The sequence below is a fragment of the Malus sylvestris genome, chromosome 9 (assembly GCF_916048215.2).
Source record: "Malus sylvestris chromosome 9, drMalSylv7.2, whole genome shotgun sequence".
Classification (NCBI taxonomy): domain Eukaryota; kingdom Viridiplantae; phylum Streptophyta; class Magnoliopsida; order Rosales; family Rosaceae; genus Malus; species Malus sylvestris.
The window spans coordinates 15,391,141-15,413,152 of record NC_062268.1 but is presented as its reverse complement, the minus strand read 5'-3'; the positions used below and the strand labels follow the sequence as shown (position 1 = coordinate 15,413,152).

General features: G+C 35.2%; 1 protein-coding gene, 1 long non-coding RNA gene and 1 pseudogene across 2 annotated transcripts; 1 reads left to right on the top strand and 2 right to left on the bottom strand.

The window, feature by feature from the left end:
• The first annotated feature begins 4,587 nt into the window (after nucleotides 1-4,587).
• On the top strand, nucleotides 4,588-6,054 carry LOC126582010 (uncharacterized). The gene is made up of 3 exons (XR_007609234.1): nucleotides 4,588-4,803; nucleotides 5,639-5,719; nucleotides 5,883-6,054. It is a non-coding gene; the product is annotated as an uncharacterized LOC126582010 (long non-coding RNA).
• Nucleotides 6,055-7,575: 1,521 nt separating this feature from the next.
• LOC126582007 (trimethyltridecatetraene synthase-like) lies at nucleotides 7,576-10,382 on the bottom strand. The gene is made up of 2 exons (XM_050245972.1): nucleotides 9,415-10,382; nucleotides 7,576-8,384 (listed from the first exon to the last, which is right to left on the bottom strand). Exons 1-2 carry the CDS (start codon nucleotides 10,312-10,314, stop codon nucleotides 7,755-7,757), a joined length of 1,530 nt encoding a protein of 509 aa, XP_050101929.1. The 5' UTR covers nucleotides 10,315-10,382; the 3' UTR covers nucleotides 7,576-7,754.
• A 9,518-nt stretch (nucleotides 10,383-19,900) lies between these two features.
• LOC126582009 (uncharacterized) lies at nucleotides 19,901-21,705 on the bottom strand (annotated as a pseudogene).
• Between the last annotated feature and the right edge of the window lie 307 nt (nucleotides 21,706-22,012).

The window sequence follows — 22,012 nt, the reverse complement described above, 5'->3', positions numbered from 1 at the left end:
ACCAATCAAAGGGTTTGAATAACCCACCAAGCAGATTTCACAAAATATTTGGAGAGTAAAGGTCATCAAAATCTGTGGAGATTCCACCCTTTGCACCAAACCCACCCAAATCCCAAGTTTGGCCGATGAGTTTTGCTGATTCAACTGATGAAAGTCTTTGTAAGACTTGAATTATTTGCCATTGCTTATGACCACAATTAGTAAACAACTTGCAAGGGTCTCATTGGGCTTGTGTTTAGGTCTACTCATTTATATTCATGTCGCTTGAAATCACGTATTGATGAACAAGCAAAACGATATAGAATAATTTAGTAGTACAATAATTCATACTGATGATCAGAAAAATGATAATTCAATTAATTCATACTGATGATCAGAAAAATGAGAATTCAATCTAATATTCATTGAGCAGTAAAAATTGTGTACATCCATCCCATCCCCAATTTGAAACAAGTAGGGTTAGAAAAGGGTTAGGGTTACAGAAATTCAAAGCAACTTTTAGCTAGATAAGTGGGACAGCTTAAGCTAGAAATAGGTTTAGCTTGAAGACTTAGGACCCCCAAGATAACCCTTGTATAATCCATTTGGATGAAAGTCATTAGATGGCGTTCGAGTTGATGCAATTGCTTGTCACTAAAATTTCTAGCTTCCACCACCAGGAGGTGAAACTTCATGAGCAGCCTGATCCGGATTAAGTAACCGAGAGCACTAATTCAGGGGCCATAGGTGTGATTAAGCCTTGTATTTTTCGTCACGCACCCAGTCTGCGTCATACTTTTCACCATATGGAACAGCAACCCCTTCAACTAAAGGCTCTCCTGTCCAAAACCAAGAACATGTTCAGAAAATACAATGATTGATAACCTATATGGGAACATGGATTGTGGCTTGACATCACCTAGATGAGTTTACATGTTATGTGTTGGCACGACTTGTAAAGACGTCCAAGAGTAAATCCGCTCAAGCAAGCAGCCGCTTTCTAGCTCAAAGAATTCAGACCCATTAAGTTACTCCGCACTAGTAAACTTTTGCTGTTTCGCCACTTACATTCTAATTCTTCTTAATGACTCTTCTTAAACCAACTCCATCCCTGCCAAATTGCCCATCCAAATTGAGCAAGCAATTACTGCATTTAGTGAACATTAACAGACTAAGTGCATCTCTATCCCTAAACTGAATAGTTTAGGCTATTGGTATTAAAATATTTTTTTTATGAAATAATAAAAGATAATTTTATTTTTAATTTCAGATAGGATCCGAAAGTACAATTTTTGTGGATTGATTTTCGAGTAGATTTTTAACTAATTTCGTAGTGTCACTTGTTATGATTCTGTAAGAATTTTGTGGATAGATTGGTTGAAAGTAGATAAAAAATTTGAGAGAAAGATTGGTTGAAAGTATTTGAAAATATTTAAAATGTGGTGTAAGGTGGAAGAGCCTGGTTAGATTTTCGAGTAGATTTTTAACTAATTTCGTAGCTGTGGAGCCAAAAATAATCACAAGGCAACACGTGGATTTCTGGACAGGAGAGGACAAAAATACCCTTGAGTTACAACGGGATTTCTACGCGCGAGCAGCGGGCAATCATCCTTCAACCAAGTCAAAAATGCCCAAAAAAGGTAATAATTCAAAATCCATCTCATCAAATCCCTTTTACAAGGTAATTCCCAAAACCTATCTCATTCCATATATTTTTACCTTTTTTTCCCTCTTTTAGCTAATCAATTAAAGCTATCATCCCATAACTTACAAAATATTTCTTATTAAATTACATAACCTCCCAAAAACATTCCTTTTATAATGTTAATTAGCCAATTAATATATTTATTCCTAATCAATATATTAATTTCTAATTAAATCACCAAATAACACCCAAAATATACATAAAGGACCGGCCACTCTTTCTCCAAGGAGGACCGGCCATACCCTATAAATATTACCCACTTTTCTCTAAAAACCGAAGTTCACACTCTTGCAAAATTCCAAAAACTCTCTAAACATTTTTCTCTCTAAATTCTAACTTTGGCATAGGAGGTTCTTCGGCCAAAGTGCCCCCCCCCCCCCACCCATTCATCGTGGGCGCGTGAGGCTCTTGGCCTTGACCCTGAGGTGTTAATTGTTTTGTAGGTGCAATTTTGCCCAAGAAGAATGAGGAAGAAATTTGCATCCACAGTAGCGTCACTTGTCATGATTCCGTAATAATTTTGTGGATAGATTGGTTGAAAGTATATGAAAATTTTGGGAGAAAGATTAGTTGAAAGTATTTGAAAATATTTAAAATGTGGTGTGAGGTGGAAGAGCATGGTTAGATACTTATATTTTTCTGTAATTTTTTTATAATTTTTATTAACTTAATTAATATGGACCATTAGGGGGCGTTTGTTGCATCGGACTATCTCTGCCTGGACTAGCTTCAAGGACTAAGCTGGACTGGCTTAGACTAGACTAAGCTGGACTAACTTAGTGAAGCGTTTGTGCAGTGTTGGACTAAGAAGTTGGATAATAACAAATTCTAATATTATATTATTTAATATATAAATTATTTATATTTTATTATGATCTAAGTGATCGGAGATGACGAGGAGTCTATCGGGAATGGTCGTTGAGTATGACGAGGACGAGAGATGATAGTCTTAGCTAGTCCCATGGTTATTGGGGGGTCTCGCTAAGACCTCTTAGTGAAGTGTTTTGTCCATGCTAGTCCCTTTTAGTCTTATTAATGTTAGTCCCAGCATGGAACAAACACGATATTGGACTAACAGCTAGTCCAGTCCAGTCCAGTCCCACTTAGTGAGGGCAAACAAACGCCCCCTAGATTACAAAAACATCGTGACTCAACAATTCGGATTTTGACACGTATGCCAACAGTAACTGACACACTCCGACCTAGAATGTCCACCTAGACTTCGAATCGAGTTGTTCTAGCTGACACCCGGAAGATAACGAAGTCATAAAGTGTAGTGAGGTGAAAAATGTAAATAAATTTAAACCTAAAAGTGCCTAAATGTAAGAGTGCACATGTGAGTGGGAATGAACTCATTTCATACATAATGATAAAGCACAAGTAAAGTACAATAAAAGTAAAATGAGAATTATACTATCAAAGATAATCTCATATTCCAACATTTGCCAAGAATCCTCGTTGGCACAAAAACTCTGCCACTAAAGCCTGGAAGAGCGAAAAACAAGGGTGGGTGTACCTAAAAATAAAGTTTTGTAAAACGTTTTCAAAAACGTATAACCCATTACCGTAAAACAAGTATAGTTTTCAAATATATATACTACGTATAGCATGAAAACACTTACCGTAAATAGTAATACTTCAGAAATAAGGTAAGTCACAATATTTCACATATAAAACATATAACATCCAATAATCACATTATCTCGTGTAAATGAACATATAATATCGGATGCTCATCAACATATGCTCACACACGAGCTCATGCAGAAGTATTCTGACATGAACATGACTAGATGTAATGATGATTTATGCTATAGTATTACAATCATGTGAAGACTGGCGCTATGAGCGTCACATACAAGTTCTAATTGCCTTTAGCAATCTGGTACAGGACTGGCACCCACAATGGATTCAAAGTGAGTGTATGGTGCGATGTGAACATACACATGAAGACTGGTCCTAGTCCAGGTGAGTATGAATACCAGTATAGCACACGATGAGTAGATAACATAAATATGATAATGTAACGGTAAATCGTAATTTGATAATTCTAATCAATGAAATATTATTCATGACCATAAATACAACCAAGCCATCCATAATAATATGCATACCTGTGCATCACATAGGACGTAGCATAATTTCATGAATTCCATCAATACGCTAATTCTTATATATGTTAATCTAATCTATAGGTAATGTAGAAAATGGGACACAGGAACAAGGAAAGAGTGGGTGTGGGCCCCACGTGGCTCACAAAACAAAGCCCAAAATATCTTTCCAACACGGAATTACCAATTTGTCCTCGATATTTGGTGTTTCGTAAGATCTTCATTTCAGGTACAAATTCAAATCCACTTATGCCTACGAGTTCTTGGCAACGATTACTACACAAATATGCTAAAAGAATGGGTCATAAGTTTCACTATACGGTGGTCAATGAAAGTCAAAATCCTTGCCTCTAAGAGCATTTTGGTCAATTCACTCTTTTAAAATTAATAAAATCGTAAAATTAGGAATGTGTTGCTACAGTAACAATTCAAATTTTTCTGATTTATATTTTTTTGTCCAAAAAGTCTAGACCCTTAATCAGAAATACCCAACGATCCATAAGGGTGGGCATAAAAACCGCAAAACCACATCAAACCGTATGAAAAAAAAACCGAAAAGAACCGTGTTGACCGAAAAAGTCAACTTTGAGTCAAAAATCAAACCTAACTAGTTCAAACCAGTTCTGGTTCTGGTTTCGAATGAACAAGAACTGGCCGGAACCAAACCGAACCGTTTTATTAATAATAAATTGATTAATTATATATACACACGTATGTCATGGTCTAATAGGTTGAAAAATTAGTTTCACCAAGTTGCAAAGCAATGGATCACATCCTAATTAAGGCTCATCCACCTCACCCTCACCTCACTCACGACCTCACATCCCCCATTTCATACTTTTAGACTTTCATTCTTTTTTCACTTAGCCGACCACCTCACTCATGGCTTTTCATCCAAAAATATCAACGATTCCTCAGGCAGCCCACAACCTTAGCTCTTTGCGATGACCCTCGTCATCCCTTCTTTGCGACATCTCACAACTCTTCATCCCTTGTCCTCCCTCCTTGGTATCTTCTCTATCTTTTCTCATATTTGAGATTAGGAATATTGTTGAGTTCTCCTGGTTTTCCATTTTCTCTTGGGCTGAATTAAAATTTACTCTTGTTTTGTTGTTGTACTACTGTATTCTTGTGAGGTTAGCTCTTGTTGAGTGATGTGCGGCCTAAATTGTAATAGTATCACTTAAAACTACCGTATGTTGGTAATCAATAAGAGCATCTATTATTTTTGCCAAGAATTAAAGGGTAGGGCTCGACATTGGTTGGATTGGACGGGGTTTACCCTCATCCATAGGTCGAGCCGACATGCTGGGAATACCAACAAAGATGCATAGAAAACTAGGAATCTTAGAGGAAATTTAATGGAGTGGCTATGGAGGATGCAACGGAGAGAACTGAAGTTGGGGATTCTGGAGAAGGAAAGCGGCTTATGATATTTTAGAAATCAAAATGCTAAGGTGTGGGAAAGACCACAAAGTTCTAACTTGCATCCATTAAGAGCATGCCATGTGGCGTGTATTAAAGATAAAAGCTTGTATTAATACTATGCAGGTGGGTTGGGATTTTATAAACCGACGTTGGTAACACAACATTAAGGACAATCAAAATCACATGGGTTGTTAAGGACAATGGCCACACCTTATGTGTGAATGTGTATTTCTATAATTTAGTATATGTGTGAATGGATTTGTTTTTTGTATTGAAAATTGGATTGAAACTCAAAAGGGGAGGGAAAGGAAAGGGGTGGGTTGGTGTTTGACACAGATGAGAGAATACAAGGTGTTGATGTATGTGTGCTTACTTTCTTATTTTCTAATGAGTTCTTGATTTTTATATGTTCTAGAAAAAAAGGAGTGACGGCGCATCTAGCACTAGGGCTTCAGAAACTATTCAGTCCTAACTTATCACATTTTTACTATTGATGGTATGTATGTAACTTTAGTTTTTTAGCACCTTCCTTACTAATTCGAATTGTAAACTTGTTGTTTGATGTATGTTGTTTGCTTGCTCTCTGAAATAAGAAGTTGTTTGTTTGCTCTCTGAAATAAGTTGTTTGATTTGACTATATGTTGTTTGATTGTGTACAGGAGTTGCTGTTTGAAAAAGAATATGCCACTGCCAAGGACATTTGGATTTTTTTTGCTTGTTGCTGCCAATATCAATAGACCAATGCATATTTCCTTTAATGCTATTTGAATATTTCTTTTTGCTTGTTGTTGTTGATGTTGCTACGAATATCAGGAGACTAATTTTGCTTGAGTTCTGGGGTTCTTGATTTTTTTTGTTTGTTGGCTGATCAATGTATATTTCTTTTAATTGCCGCTTTTTATTTGAATGCATGATGATTTGATGTTCAAATAATTTAGTATTCGAAACCGTAAATTGACAAAAACCGAACGGAAGCTGGCCTGTGGGAAAGTGCATAGCACAGGACCCATATACTGGCATGTGGGTTGTGAATCGTGTGATGGACATAACACAGGGCCCACCTACGTTTGTTTTGTTTGTTTATTTGTCAGATTTTTTTATTTATTTGTGGAGGATATGCTTTTATGTGGGGTCAATTTAGCTTTTTTTTTTTTTTTTTGGTTAAAAGGTTATTTAATTAAACACCAAAAAACAAACAAACAAACAAGCAAAGCAAGGCCCATTTTAGTTTTTGAATCATACTTTTGGGTGTGTTTTGGTTCTATATTTTTATATTTAATTTGGGGAATTGTGGTTGTTTTTGTTTTGGTGTTGCTTAATTTTTTTTTTCTGGGAAAACTATAAAATTTTGGAGTTACTTTCATTCTCATTGTTTTGTACAAAAAAAAAGGTGGTTTATGGTATCGATTTCAAGTTTAGTAGAAAAGTCTGTTTATGGCATCGATTTATGGTTTTTTAATATATTCATGTGAATTTAAATAATCGTCTTTAAGTTTCGTTCATAACTCTTAAAGTTCAATGATCGACAATGTTATTCTGGTTGTTTAGTTTAGACCATAAAATAGTTGGCTTTGTGGAATCGATTTAAGTCTAGCCGAAAGAATTTGTTCATGCATCAATTGATGTTAATGTTTATAGTATGTTCATGTGAAATCATGTAAGAACCTCAATTTCAGCTTTCAGACTCAAGAATCTCGGCTCGATCGTATTGTTTGTTGTTGCTTAGTTTTCAAAGACATTCTTATATGCTCCATTTTATATTATTCACCAAGATTTTTTGTCATTAAGTTTTAGTCAATGAATTTTAATCAAGAATTTAAACGATCTGGATTCTCTCTAGATTATCATTGTGAAGATCCTAGGAATCAATCAATTCTAACCGCTCACCACACATCTGACGGCTAAAAATCATAATTCCACGTAAAAAAGATTAAAAAATTAAATGATTTACGGCCACAAAATATATAATGAGCAATTATGATTGATTAATCTATACGATCCTCCCAATGAAGATCCGAAAGAGATCCTGATCCGAATTTTACAACCAAAAACCCTAAATACATGCAACTTCCAGTTTCAATCATTCTATCTCAATCATGGCATTTTAAAGGGCCGACAGGAATGGATGGTCATGAGTCATGACTCGTTAGTTGTGATTTAATATAATATCTTCAATAATTATTTATATTTTTGGACTTCTCTGACCATATAAAAAAAGGAGTAGGATTCTTTTTTATCTTTTTTTTTTTTTCTTCTATTTTTTCCTATTTGAATGGTTAAGTTACGTTAACATCTTATATGAATTTTTTATAACAAAAGAAAGATAAAATAAGAGAACGTGAGAGAAGGGGATGAAAAGAGAAGAGGAAAGAATCATAGTCCTATCAGAAATGGGAATACAGTAAAAGGTCTGGATAGGGATTACAGACTTTCCCAAGCACTCAACATCGGGTCCAAACACACTCATAACGTACTTTCCCAAGTACTACTTTATTGAGAGGGAACTAGCTGAGACGAAGAGACTCACGTGATCACAGTGAGTAAACATGAGGTGGAAGACGAGGCTCGCAGACTGCAACGAGGGGAAATTTTTTCGGTGTCGAAAGCCCGAAAATCTCCTCCATACTTAAATCCTCTATCTTCATGTTATCAGGCAATCTCCATGTAAACCCATGCAAAAGATTAGCCAGACTTGACTGAATGACCTTTATGCCCAGACTGTAGCCAGGGCACATCCTCCTGCCTGACCCAAAAGGCAGCAACTCGTAGTCCTGGACTTTGACATCAATGTCCTTTCCTAGAAACCTCTCGGGGCAGAACTCCTCAGGGTTGTCCCACAATTCAGGGTCTCTTCCTATAGTCCACACACTGACTAGGGCTCTGGTGCCCTTGGGAATGTCATAGCCAGCGATTTGGCAGTCTTCCGTGGATTGCCTTGGCACCAACATGGGTGCCACTGGGTGTAGCCTCATGGTTTCTTTGGCAATGGCATCAACATATGGGAGATTAACAATGTCCTTTTCCTCAACCCATCTCTCTTTTCCAATCACCCTGTCTAACTCCTCCGCTGCCTTCTTGAATACCTCCGGCTTCCGTAAGAGCTCCGAAATTGCCCATTCCACCGTCACCGCTGAGCTCTCTGTTCCCCCGGCAATTAAGTCCTAATAGCAAAGAATCCATCAACACAAAATATTGAGCAAGAGTACACCAAAATAAATCTCAATATTTTCAGTCACAAATAAGATATCAGTGTTTCTCTCGGCTCGTTTTGAATCTTTTTCTTACGTGTGAGCGGAAAACTATGACCAATTACTGTACTGTGAGACCTAAATGCAGCCTAACAATTCTCGTATATCTAACGTACATGACACTAGCATTTCACATCGCATATGTCACACATCTACTAAACGTTAAGAACTATGTCAATAATTATAGTCAACTAATGTTCTAAGGAACGTTAGACACTATTGCCTGTGGACTGGAACCTAGTGCTCAGGCCCACAGACGACCCCTAGGTGGGACCTAGACGGAAACTTCAGCAGACTAAATAGATTTAAATAAATATATTATTATCATATATATATGTAGATGCCCACACACACTGTGTGTGAACAATTTTACTTCATTTTGTTTTTTTATTAAGGATTGTGATAGTTTTTAAAATCCTAATAAAAAAAGTCAATTATGAAAAATAGAACAATGATAGGTAGTTTCTTCTAACATGAGCAAATTTTTAATTTTTAGTTATTTAATTATTTATTTTTAAATGGGGCATGTTATGCTGAGGTTAGTGTAAAAAACAACAAACTTTATGTTACATGTAATTACTAAATTGCTCGTGTTTGATTTTTATTTTTGCTCAGCTTTGATGAGAGGGTTAGAATGACAATTATCTAGAGTTTTTGTTGACAAATATGATAGGGAATTGTTATTGACACTTCAAATTTTCTATATTTAGAAAGAAAAATACACTTGAGAAGTGTATAATGAGATTTTTGAAGTGCTAATAACACTTCCCCATATGGTAATATTAATATGTAGTTTATATGTAATTTAGAGAAGTTGGAATACGAAAAATAAAAAAACATTACTAAAAAATAAAAAATATATAAATTGTAGTTTGAGCTTGGGCCCCCTAGGCCTTTTGCCTCGGACTAGAGTAAATATTTATAGATCGACAGTAAATCATACCTGAGTAAATGCCTTGACCCCATGCCTCTCAAGTTTAACTTCAAGGCCAGGATCATCAGCAAACTGCAGTAGCACATCAACCATGTCTTTTGCAACAAAGTCTTTCCCGCTAGCCTCCCTCTTTGCAATATGTTCATCCAACACATGCTCCAAAAATCTATTCATCTTCTTGCTTAAAGTCTTCATCCTCTTTATGTACCCTTGCAAGTCCAAAAAGTCAAGCCAAGGTATTGAATCGCCGATGTTCAGCACCCCACTGAGCAAGAACAACTCATCCAACATCTTCTTGAACTCATCGGGGCTCACGATGGCGTCTTCAGTCTCGTCGGTGTACTTTTTTCCGAGCACCATCCGGCTTATGACGTTGAGGCTCACGGTTGAGAGGTGGTCTTTGAGCAAAATGTTGGAGTTGGAGGAGTCATATAAGCCTTTAAGCAAGGCACTCATTTCCTCCTTTCTAATGTATTCATACGACTCTAGGCGTTTGTTGCTGAAAAGCTCCATGATGCACATTTTACGGGCTTGCCGCCAATATGGGCCGTACGGGGACCAAGTGATGTCTGAGTAGTTGTAGGTGGTGTGCTTGCCGGCTGCAAATTTGGGGCGACCGGCAAAAGTGACGTCGTGGGTTTTCAGGAAGGCCTTGGCCATTTCTACTGAAGATCCCACGACGACGGGGTATGATCCAAACTTGAGCTGCATGATGGGGCCGTATTTTTGGGAGAGCTCGTGGACGGAACGGTGGGGAAGGTGGCCTATGAGGTTGAGGTTTCCAATGATGGGCCAGGGTTTTGGTCCTGGTGGGAGGTTGAGCTTGCGGCGGCGGAGGCGGCGGGAGAGGAGGATGAGAGCTAGAGCTCCTAGCCATGCGGCAGCGTATGCAACCCAGGTGGCTTCCATTAACTGGGAAGTAGGGGTGAAGTGGTAATGTATTGTGTGATGAAATGATTGATGTATGTTAGAGGTGGTGGGAGGGGGATTTTATAATTGAAGTCAGTACACAAGTCGCGTCATTTTAGTATTTTATAAAAATACATTAACGAGAAGTTTCCGATACTTTTTATTTTAACGAAAAATTATATTTTTACATTAAAAAAATCAATCATAATCAATCATAGTACTAATCTAACACATTTAGAATTGTCGTTTTTCACCCAACAGGATCCTCTCCAGATCTTTTGGTGAGGATTGTGGAAATCTGTTAATCGTGTCCGTTTATCATACATTGTGCTGTCAGTTTTTGTCAAGTATTGTTTGTGTTTAATTTTAAATAAAATATTTAAAATAATTTTTAATCACACGATGTATAATGTACGAACATGATTCACAAACATCTGAAATCCTCGCAAAGAGGATCTGGATTTTTCGCGATGCCAACTTGAATTATGCTTCATAATAACTTCGTTGAATTGCCATTTTGCCCTTCTGAACAAAGTGGAGTATGCACATTGGATTTTCATTAAACAAAGAAGACTCGTGAGTCGATGTTGATTATGTTTAGAAAATGCCAAATGACCACATTGGGAGAGAATGTAACATACGTTTGATTTTGGAAATAAATGTTTTTTTTTAAACAATTAAAGTGCTCCTAATTACGTTAAAAAAAATTTGAATATTTTTTCGTCATAAAAAGATTTTTCAGCCATAAAAACCTTTTTTTGAAAAAGAAGATGGTATGTGCTTGTTCAGAAAACACTTTTAAGTGTTTGTGATTGTTTAATATAATTTTCTTCTTGTTTATGTAAAAGCACTTCTATTCAAAATAATTACGAGCGCAAGTGATTCATAGAATACTATTGCATTCATACCCACAACTAGGATATGATAGTCGCATGGAATCTTTGTAACTTCAATTTTTTTTTCTTGCGTTTTGATCGATTGCCCACGATTATAATAGTAAAGGAGAGACAAATTACGTAATAAAATAAAATATAGACTGCATTATCCAAATAAAATATCCAATTGAGTCACAACAACTCAAATAATGTTGTTATTAATAGCTACAAAAATAAGGTCAATAATAGGCTTCTTAATAATAATAGTGAAATGTCTTAAGAAACTGTGAGAAGGCCAACTTGATAATCTGGTCAATGATCAATACACTAGTCTTTAGGAAAATAACAAGAAACCTACCAAGCCAGTACAAGAAGAAAATAAAGTAAGTTTCCTCAGTTGGTAGGTGTGAATACCCTGAAGAACTTGACCGAATTCACTTTACTTTCTTCTGAGTTTCCTGGAAAATTTTGGGTCATATTTTGGGATCGGACAAGGATTGTCTGCCCTCCTTGTTCCCGTACTCTCCCATACTTTTCTGTTTGTGTGGTCACGGTTAAGCCACGTTAACATTTTATATTACTATTTATTTTTATCTTATTATCTCTATAAAAAAATAATACAAAATGTTAACGTGGTTTAACCGTGACCACACAAAATAAGAGAACACATAAGGGCACGGAAACAAGAAGGGCAGACAATTCTTGTTCTTTGGGATCGGATGCAAAAGTGAAAAGACAATTCAAAAAGTGGTTTTCTTTTCTTTTATTTTTTTTAAGCAGACATTTCACCCAATTCAGAGATGGCTTTTTAAATAAATTCCGCGTCTCTACATTTTATGCACCCGCATTTCTTTGCAATTCATTGAATCTTGATCGTTCTATTAATTTAACGTCTTAAGACATCACACTTCAAATTTTAAAGTTTAGACACTTATGACTATCTGGTAAGGCTAGTATATTTTGCATTAAGTTTAGTACGGTCTCGTGCTATGCGTGTTGGACACATGATAGATATATATGTGTTTATCTATTAGATAAGTTCAAAATAATAACCACCTAAGAAGCTTAAACGTATGGATGCATTCCACATGTAACATGTTATAAACTTCGAATTGTAGTATGTAAATAGTGATTATACCTGAGGCATCATCAGATAACATGTGGTTATAAATATGAACTTTAATTTCACCTCAAAGATCTCGCTAACTTGCATGAGCCAATAGTATATTTTTTGGGCTCAAGTGTATAAGTATGAAGATGTAGGATGCACAATAATGAAGCTATCATCTTTTGGCAATTATTCAATAGCAAGAGATATCCCTTGAAGCCAATTGAAGATCTGTATCAGAAATTTCGGTCTAAGTACCTGTTGATCAAACTCTCACTAGATTGCAATACAGAAGGTGTAAATGTGGAGACTCAAAATCTCACTAGATATTAGCTATAGAGTCTTTTATAAGACTTAATTCTAACGATATATATTTGCATACAAGGGCAGAGCCATTCTTAAGTTGCGGGTTCAAATCCAGTGCGAAAACTTGGAATTATAGAAATTTCATATTAATTTTGGTGAAATTCACCTTAGTTAGTGAATATTATCACACCATAATTTTATATAAAAAATTGTTCCCTCCACTCTAGCAAGGCCTAAAATGAAACAAATAAAGTAAAATCACAGCATATATCCTTATAAAACTTCATGACTCCGCCCTTATTCGTATATATTTCTAGTCACATTAATATAATATTTATTCTCAACAAACTGTAACCAAATGGAGAGTAGCTCAACTCTTTATAAGTTCATGCAAAGTTACTTCTCACATCAATGCATGATTCATTCTACGATTGTGCTTGCAAAAAGACACTCAAAAGCTCAATTTGTGAGTGTTTGAAATTATTGCAATCAAATTGCGGATAATATGTCTACCTTTTCCCACATGAAACATTTTACCTTTGATCATGGGCATGAAACATGTTTGCCTTGATAGGGCCTTGGCCATCAAGTTCCACTAATTGCATGATTTCATTTTTGTGGTAGTTGGTAAAAATGGTGGAAATGTTGCTTGACTATATAATTCCACTTATCCACCTTTAGAGCAGTTCCAGCGTGGGAACCCTCCCCTCAGGCAATACATTATGCTATCCACTCAGTAAACAGTAACTGTCCTTAATGAACAGTAACCGCCTTTTACATCTCCACCGTTCACTTCAATAGCCCTGACAATAGGTAATAAAATAATAGTATTTTTTTATTTATAAAATAATACCAAGATAATTAAAAAAAGACAAAGCAAAGAGCTCTCTCTCTCTCTCTCTCTCTCTCTCTCTCTCTCTCTCTCTCTCTCTCTCTCTCTCTCTCTCTCTCTCTCTTTGTTGAAATGAAGACTACCAACACCGCCACCACAAACACAAAGCTTATACTCCTCCACCCCCAAGCAATCCACAAACGGCAGAAGTCACTGCATGTGGCTCCTCTTCTTCTTCACCTTCTCCACCCTCGCATTCACCCTCACTCTCATCAGCACCACCATAACCACAAATTGTACAAACTATTGTTTAATTTTGGGCATTATCGTTTTGGGTGGGAACGGTGCCACCGTGGCTAATGTATTGTATACATGACGAGTCTGTAAATGTGGGTTAGTTTTGTCTTGCATGTGAGACCTTTTTTACTTAAGTTTTTATCACAAATGGTTCCTGAAATTGAGCCACCCAATCAAGATCGTCCTTAAAATTGAAAATCGATCAATGTAGTCTCTGAAAATTACTGTTGCAAATCAATGTGGTCATTCTGTTAAAATTTCTGTTAAGTACTGATGTGGCACATAAATAGGTTCTACAAATTTAATTAAATATTATTATGTGAATAAAAAGCATTTAAATAATAATAAAATTGTTATTTTTTTATAATTAAAATCTTTAAAAAAAAAAGGAGATGATTGAACACTGATCATCATCTTCTTCCCTTCCTATTCACAGAAATGATGAAATTGGAATGAGAAATCCTAAACTTATTCGTGGTGTGGATTTTGGTTGTGGCATCACTATCCTACTTTCACACTGTCGGCAAGCTCACTTCTCCGGGCACCACCAGACTCCTCGCCATCCTACCCGTCGCATTCTTCTTCTTCTACCTCCCTCTCAACCTGACCACCATTTTTCTCGGCGGCCCGTCCTCTTTCTTCCTCGCTTGGCTTGCCTATTTCAAGCTTGGGATTTCTCCTTCCAATGTCATCATTTATGTGAATATCTATGTGAATAGGAGGGGAAGAAGACGATGAACAGTGTTCAATCATCTCCTCCTTCTTTTTTATTATTTAATATTTTTTATTCACATAATAATATTTAATTAAATTTGTGGGATCCATTTATGTGCCACATCAGCACTTAACAGAAATTGTGACGGAAGGATCACATTGATTTGCAACAGCCATTTTCAGGGACTTCATTGATCGATTTTCAATTTCAAGAACCATCTTGATTGGATTGATTAATTTCAGGGATCATTTGTGATAAAAACCCTTACTTACTTAGGCTTTTTCTCACTGAATTTTATTCGGTTAAATTTTTTTTTCAGAGGCGGTTTCTTTGTAACATGCATGTTGATGTTTATGATTTTGAATGATGTTTGAATGAAATCCAATTTATACGGTAAAAAATCCCCTTCAACCATACTACATACAGTCTTTACTTATTTAAATATACCTATATCATATATGTTTTTTTTTGGTTGATAATCTACCATACATTGTTTTTACCTACCTATATTTATAGATATAGATATGTTACAATTGTTTTTTGAACAAATGATATTATCTATACTAAGGGGTGTGGGAGTGGGCTAAGCCTCACAATAAGCTAGTAATAAAGTTGCTCAAATTCACATTTGGTGAGTATTGAACTTAAGATTTCTCACTTCTAAGTGAAGAGGAATACCAATATTAGATCGTAGTACTAAGTAGTGATATGGATATGTTAGAATTGGAAAAGAATCCTTGCCGGATCCTTTTCCTAGGGATCCTGTAATGGTGATCATTCATCGTATACCATGCGGTCAGTTTTCGTTAGGTACTATTTATATGTAATTTTAAATTTTGAAATGATTTCTGACCGCACGATGTACGATGCATGATCACGATCACGGAATCCCTAGGATCTCCAAAAAAAAAGGCGATGATCCTTTTCCGTTAGAATTGGACTCGATTTAAAAACATCTTTAATTTTTTGGACCTGGATTTGACTGCTCCTTGTTTAATTTTGTTCTAAAGTTATAACTGACTGCCCCTTGTTTAATTTTGTTCATTATTACATAGAATTGGAAATAAACGAGTGGCATGGAAATTTCCCGACATAAGAGTTGATGCATGCAAAATGGCAATAAATTATTCAAATATTAGATTGTTTATGCATCCATATGCATTAAACAAATCGATTATATGAGTATCAAATAACATGTTTATGATGAATTATTCATTTTTGAACATTTGGATGATTAAAAGAACTTTGATTCAAATGATTATTTTTGTTTGTATGGTCTTTAAATGAAGATCACAAAATTAAATCATTTCGATTATATGGAAATATGTCATTCGTAAAAGGAGAAATACGTGCATTATGCCCATGTTTGACGTTATACATATAATAAAACGATATTAAACATGAAAATTCCACTAAGCCACAAAATAATCATTTATAATTAAAAATCAAATCGTTATTTATGAAAATTAAACTAAAGTCTCACTTACAAACAAATTAAACAACCTTTTGACCGAAGCATAATGATAGTGACAATTCTTTAATTCACGTACATTCAGATCGCATAGTGCGGGTCACATTTTGGGTTGGTGAGAGGGAGGTTAGCCATTTTGCAGTTGAAGGTAGGGGTGGGTTCGGTACGGTTACCGTACCAAACCCCGTGTACCAATTACCATACCAAACTTTCGGTTTGGTAAAATCTATTACCGTTACCGTACCAAACTTTCGGTATACCAAAGTTCGGTATTGCCAAAAGTTCGGTTGGCATGGTATGACAATGGTAATTGCCACAAAATTTGTTTTTGTTTTGGGACAAAATTTGTTTTTGTTTTTTTAACCCAATTCAAGGGCAAAACTTTTTTTTTGTACCTTTATCTCATGCATTATAGATTAAATTCATCTATTATTCATCATTCACAATTCACACATATAATAATTCAAATGATGCATCAAGATTCATCATGAAAATTAAGCTTACAATCCAAATAGAAGTTACGAATCAAAACAAATAGAAGTTAACAATCCAAATAGAAATTAAAGTTTCAAACCAAATGAAAATTGGAAATAAACTTCAAAAAGGAGAATTCATTGATCAGTTATTCAAGCTTAAGATGTCGAAACTTTTGGAGGAGGCATTGAACTTGTAGAAGATTGAGTTTGTGTCAAGCCTACATTACAAACAAAGAAAACATATTAATTAGTAGCAAGAAGAATTAAAGTTGAAAACCATTTAATAACAAATTTACTAAAAAAATTAAAGCATATCTTTCTTGTTTTCTCTTCTTTCATTTCCTTGTAAAATTGAAGCATATCTTCCGTTGGTTCCTTGTAGAAGTTTACTTCATATGCCCTAAGCCAACCACTAGTATGCACTAGTGCCTCCATTATTTTAGGAGTCAAGGATACCCTAAAGGGTCCACAATCCTCATTCCTAGGCTAAATGCATTTTCACTAGCAAAAGTAGCAGTGGGGGTTACAAAGATATTTTGTCTATTTGTGAAAGAATTATGAACTCTTTTGTGTTTGATTTCCACAATTTCAAGAGATCAAAGTCACCAACAACAATGCTAATATAAGTAGGGTTTTATTTTCAAATTATTGGAATATTATAAATATGTGTTATATAGTTATCTATTATATAATTTATAAATTATATATTATATTGTATTATCGGTATGGTACGGTAATACCGTGGTAATGGTATCCATTACCAATACCATACCATGAAATTTCGGTACGGTACAATACCGTACCATTACCGATTGGTACGAAAAATTTGGCACAAAATCGGTATGGCACGGTTGGCAATTCGGTTGGCACGGCAATTTGGCAAAAAAATCCACCCCTAGTTGAAGGACCTAGAAACAATTTTGTGGTGTATAATTTTCCGAAGTGGGTTTAACTTTTTTCGTTGAAAGGAAATTTCGAGGACAGATAGAGGTACAAACAATAACATCGGAAGCAGACTTGTACTTGTATGGTTCTCGGAAAAAGGTTGCACTTTTATTATTATTGTTGACACGACTAAACTTTATATTACATTTTGTCAAAGGAAAATTATACTTTTGGAGACTATAGTTTTTCCCCACTAATTTTTTCAATTACTTTCATGACTAGATTCTATCGTTGTGGGATGTAAGATGAGTTCTCTAATAATCCACAATATAATATCCGGTTTTTCAACACTTTTTATACTTAATGACGTTGTTATAGTTTTATTAGCAAATACACCGTCTCATCTTTTTTATTGAAGAAAAATTATGGTTGGATAAGTCTTCATCAGTTTGTACTACTGGGTAATTTGGTTTTATATTCATTAAATAGACAAGTAAACAAAAATGGTATTTCTCAATTCAATCATTAATTACTGTTCATTAATTTTATGTGTTATTGAGTAGTCCAGACTATTGAAGAATAATATCGGTCCTAATAGCCGTGGTGAGTCAAATAGTAATATTCCTTCATAATGTCATAAATAGATTCAACTTGAAATGCTAGTTTTTTTTTGTTGTTTAGTGAATCGATTTAGGTTGTTGTACTAAAAGTAGGAAGCAAATGAACCGAGTAGTGAACATGTAGTAATATAAAGGATGTATTAGAGGGAAATTCAAATCCATGTTTCTAAGAACAGAAAGGAAGACTTGCCCTAGCCACTATAGCGACCCCACCCCCAACTCTAGCTCTCAACAACCATAAAAATATGACATCTCTTCTCCGAAAAAAAAGAAGAAAAAAAAAACAAGATGACATCTCTTCTAAGGTGATATCGCCTTGTTAATTTCACGAAAAGAGCCTTTGTTAATTAATTAACTCATGTTTCTTGCTTCTACATAGTCTTTGTATTATATTGATCAATTTCTATATATATTAACATTTGGATAGCTTCCTGTATTAATATTTTTTTTAACAAACAATATTATTTGCACTAAGAAGAAGTCAGTGGGTTTAGCCTCACAATAGGCTAGCAATAATGTGGTTCAAATTCATCTTTGGCGAGAATCAAACCTAAGATCTCTCACTTACAAGTGAAGAGAAATACCACTAGACTGTAGTACTAAGTGGCAATACAAAGATGTTATGGGAAGGGCACAAATATCGTTTGGGATTTCTATCAAACTGGAGGATTTCAGAAACTTTTGTTCTTCAACGAATTACACTTATAATTCTTTAACTTCGTACTGTGTCAACTTTAAATCCATTAGATTGGTCACTAAGCAAAATTAATATTCCTCAATTTAATCATGAATGTTCATTTTCCATGTTCCTGAGTAATCAAGACTATCAAGGATGATAGTAATCTCTCAACAACCATATGTTTAGTTTTTCCCTTCATACATAAGATGACATCTCTTCTAAGGTGACGTCGCCTTGTGAGTAATCTATGAACTTTATATCCATTATATGTTTTGACAACCATACAGAAGGTGACATGACCGGTGGCAAATTGCGATACCATAGCGACGTTATCTAAAATATCGATAATAATAGATGTCAAGTGTAAAAAAACAAAAAAAACTGACATTGTATTTAATGCTAGATACATATTATTCTATTTAGTTTTATAAACTCAAAACAAATTATTATTAAAAATGAATAATCTGTAAATTATGTATATATCTATAAACTAGATATGAATTGTTGTTAACAATGAACTATAAATTATGTAAATTATAATACAATAGATTATTATACATAAGTACCAACAAAACTATGAAAGCAACACTGCACTTTTACTGAAAGTTAGATGAAACATTATACACCAATAGAATCACTGGCGGATCCATTAAGGGGCAAGGGGCAGGGGGGGTCAATTGACCTTCTGAATTCTTCATAAATAACTTGAGTGTTGCCCTTTTAAAGGTTGGAGTTGTCGTTCAAGTAGTGAATTTTCTCAATTGGATGGAATTGGTAGTCTGACAAAAAAAAAATTGAGGAGACAGAGAGGAATAGAGTATATAATCATGTGTATTTGCTAATTACATTGGATTTGATTCTACTAATTGCTATGCTTCAGTGGAGTGAACCTTTTCCGCTATAACTACTGTTAAAAGTTCATTGCGTAACCCAATGGGAGATCAATGGTTGAGTAATATCATGGTGGTTTATATGGAGAACCATATTTATTCTTCTATTGATAATGAATCTATAATGCAGCATTTTAAAAAAATGAAGACGCGTTGTAACTTGTATTGTTATTTGTTCTATAAATTATGTCTGATGGAACTATGGTTTAATTTTTAAAGTTATTATATGTCTAAAAAATGTTTGTGAACTTTTACTCGTGACCCTCCAAATCATTTTTGCTAGATCGGCCACAGAATGGCATCATGTAGTCTTTATCTTAAACCTACAAGTGAAGTTTTTGGAACCATCAATAATGTATGAAAATTAAAAAAATAAAAAAACAAAACAAAGTTTCATCATTTCAACAAGATGAAAATAGATATAACTAGAAATACATGAATTTTTGTTTTATATATAAATATCGTCAAAACTTAAAAGCACCACCATCATCTCATATGAGTGTATTAATCATACTACTAGTTGTACAGAGACTACTAAGAGAAAGCAAGAAGAACAAGACGAGATGAAAATCCAAAGGACATAAAACGATTAATTTTCACCATTTTTTCAATTCTTACACAAAGCATGAGTTATCAAACTGCAGAGGTTCTTTAGTCCACGGACCATCAAAACTATATTTGTCTGGATCTGCAGCAATATCAGTGTATGGCCCCCAGATAGTGCAGCAATATCCTTGTCAGACAGCCCCGTTCCCTCCAATGTGGCGCACCTATTATCAGAAGATAAAAAACACCGACAAGAAATTCAACTTCTATCAACATTTCCCAAGCAATTTTACTGAAAATGATACACAAGCAAGCATGAAAACTTGTCATAAATCTTCAGCATTCTAAGCACATTAAGAAAGCTAGGAGATGGGGACAAGTGGGTTGAGTTTTAACATGGAGTAGCTTATAGCAATGCCATGGAACCATTTGAATAAAGAGCTCGCAACCAACACCGAGAACTGCATATTGAAGACAAAGCATATGAAGATATTAGATGATTAAAAGCTGTTTATCCAGAAAATTACACCAAGCTTACTTCAATATCTCTCTTCTAGATCTGTTTTTCCCTTTCTGTTTTCTAGTGTCCAAATGGAGTTTCAAATCCCCATGGCATAGAGGAGAATTCTCTCAAAGTCGTATTTACGCTTCCATTCAGCTGTTTCTCTCACACAGCTTTACTAGTTACACTTTTGGGTATACGAAAATTATAGAGGCACAGCAAATCATACCTCTCCAATAGCTCAAAGCTCAATCTCAAACCCAATAACAGCATATAATAGAAGCGATTGGTTCCAAAACCAATGCTGAAAATTAGAAAATTAGATAGAACATGGGGTGCAAGAACAAAACAAGAGAATTAAAAAACGAATAATCTGTACATTAGCCAGAAAACAAAAATGTTGTTCTTCTCACAATTTATTTGTACCGTCTCTCTGATACAGATGGAATCCACATGCATTGGTGGGTGCTACCTCTATTAGAGAAATAGTATCAATAATGGTACAATAGTAAGTGTAGCACTATTTGTAAAAAAAATGGGTTAAATTGAATAAAGATTTGACAATACGAAACCAAAGAAAAGAACATACCGCAAAATGAATAGCCTTCTTGAAGCCATTGTTGGAACCAGGAGATTACTCTTCCTCGTTCCGAATCGACCCATTCGGCCCACCCGTCTTCGTCTTGGCATCGTAGGTCCCGGCATCGTACTACCCAATTTCACACCTCCAAAAACAATCAATCATAACTCTACCAAAATCTATACGAACAATGGCATGCAAACACTACATTTACAAAAAGAAATCAAAGGCCATTCTGTAAGTATGAAACAGTATGCAATAGTTCTGTTTGGCCGAGAAAACGCAAGAAAAGGAATAGGATTTTTCATTCATCGAAAATTTTATCAAACAAATAGAGAAAGAGAGAGAGAGCATATACCAAACGGAGCATATCGGAGCGTAGCTACAGCTGTAAATGCGAGAGCGAAGATCACTGCGAGCCTTGTCGATTTCCTTGAGGTACTCGACTGCGACTCAGAGTGAGGGAGAGGATTTGATTTGGGGCCAGCCTGATTGAAGATCTGCGAAGAAGGCGCCAAGTTTACCAAAAAAATTGATAACGGTAGAATATTTTCCATCTTAAGATGCGGCGTGCTAATTGAAAATAATTTTTTTAGAGAGGGTATCCATTGACGTCACAACATCATTTGCGACATTACTTGAAGCAGAGTTGCAAAAGTTTTCTCGCAAGCACTTGCGCTCTGTTGCAAATAGAGTGTCGCAAAGAGTCTTTTTCTTGTAGTATAGTTGTTATTAAATAATAAGTCCGCGCGTTGAGGTGGAAACCAACTGTTTCAGGTGTAACTACATAAATAACATTATTCTCTAGTGTTTAAGAGTATTCTCTATTAGCATGTTTACAAATTCTCTAGTATGTCCATCAAAAAGCAAATAAATTTGTACTTGGTGGTGAAACAAACAATGTTACTGATGCATT

What these genes read in the sequence shown, in the direction of transcription:
- LOC126582007 (XM_050245972.1), bottom strand. Translation starts at nt 10,314, where the DNA reads ATGGAAGCCACCTGGGTTGCATACGCTGCCGCATGGCTAGGAGCTCTA. An exon ending in GGGTCAAGGCATTTACTCAG is followed by an intron (nt 8,385 to 9,414) that starts GTATGATTTACT and finishes CTTTGCTATTAG; the next exon opens with GACTTAATTGCCGGGGGAAC.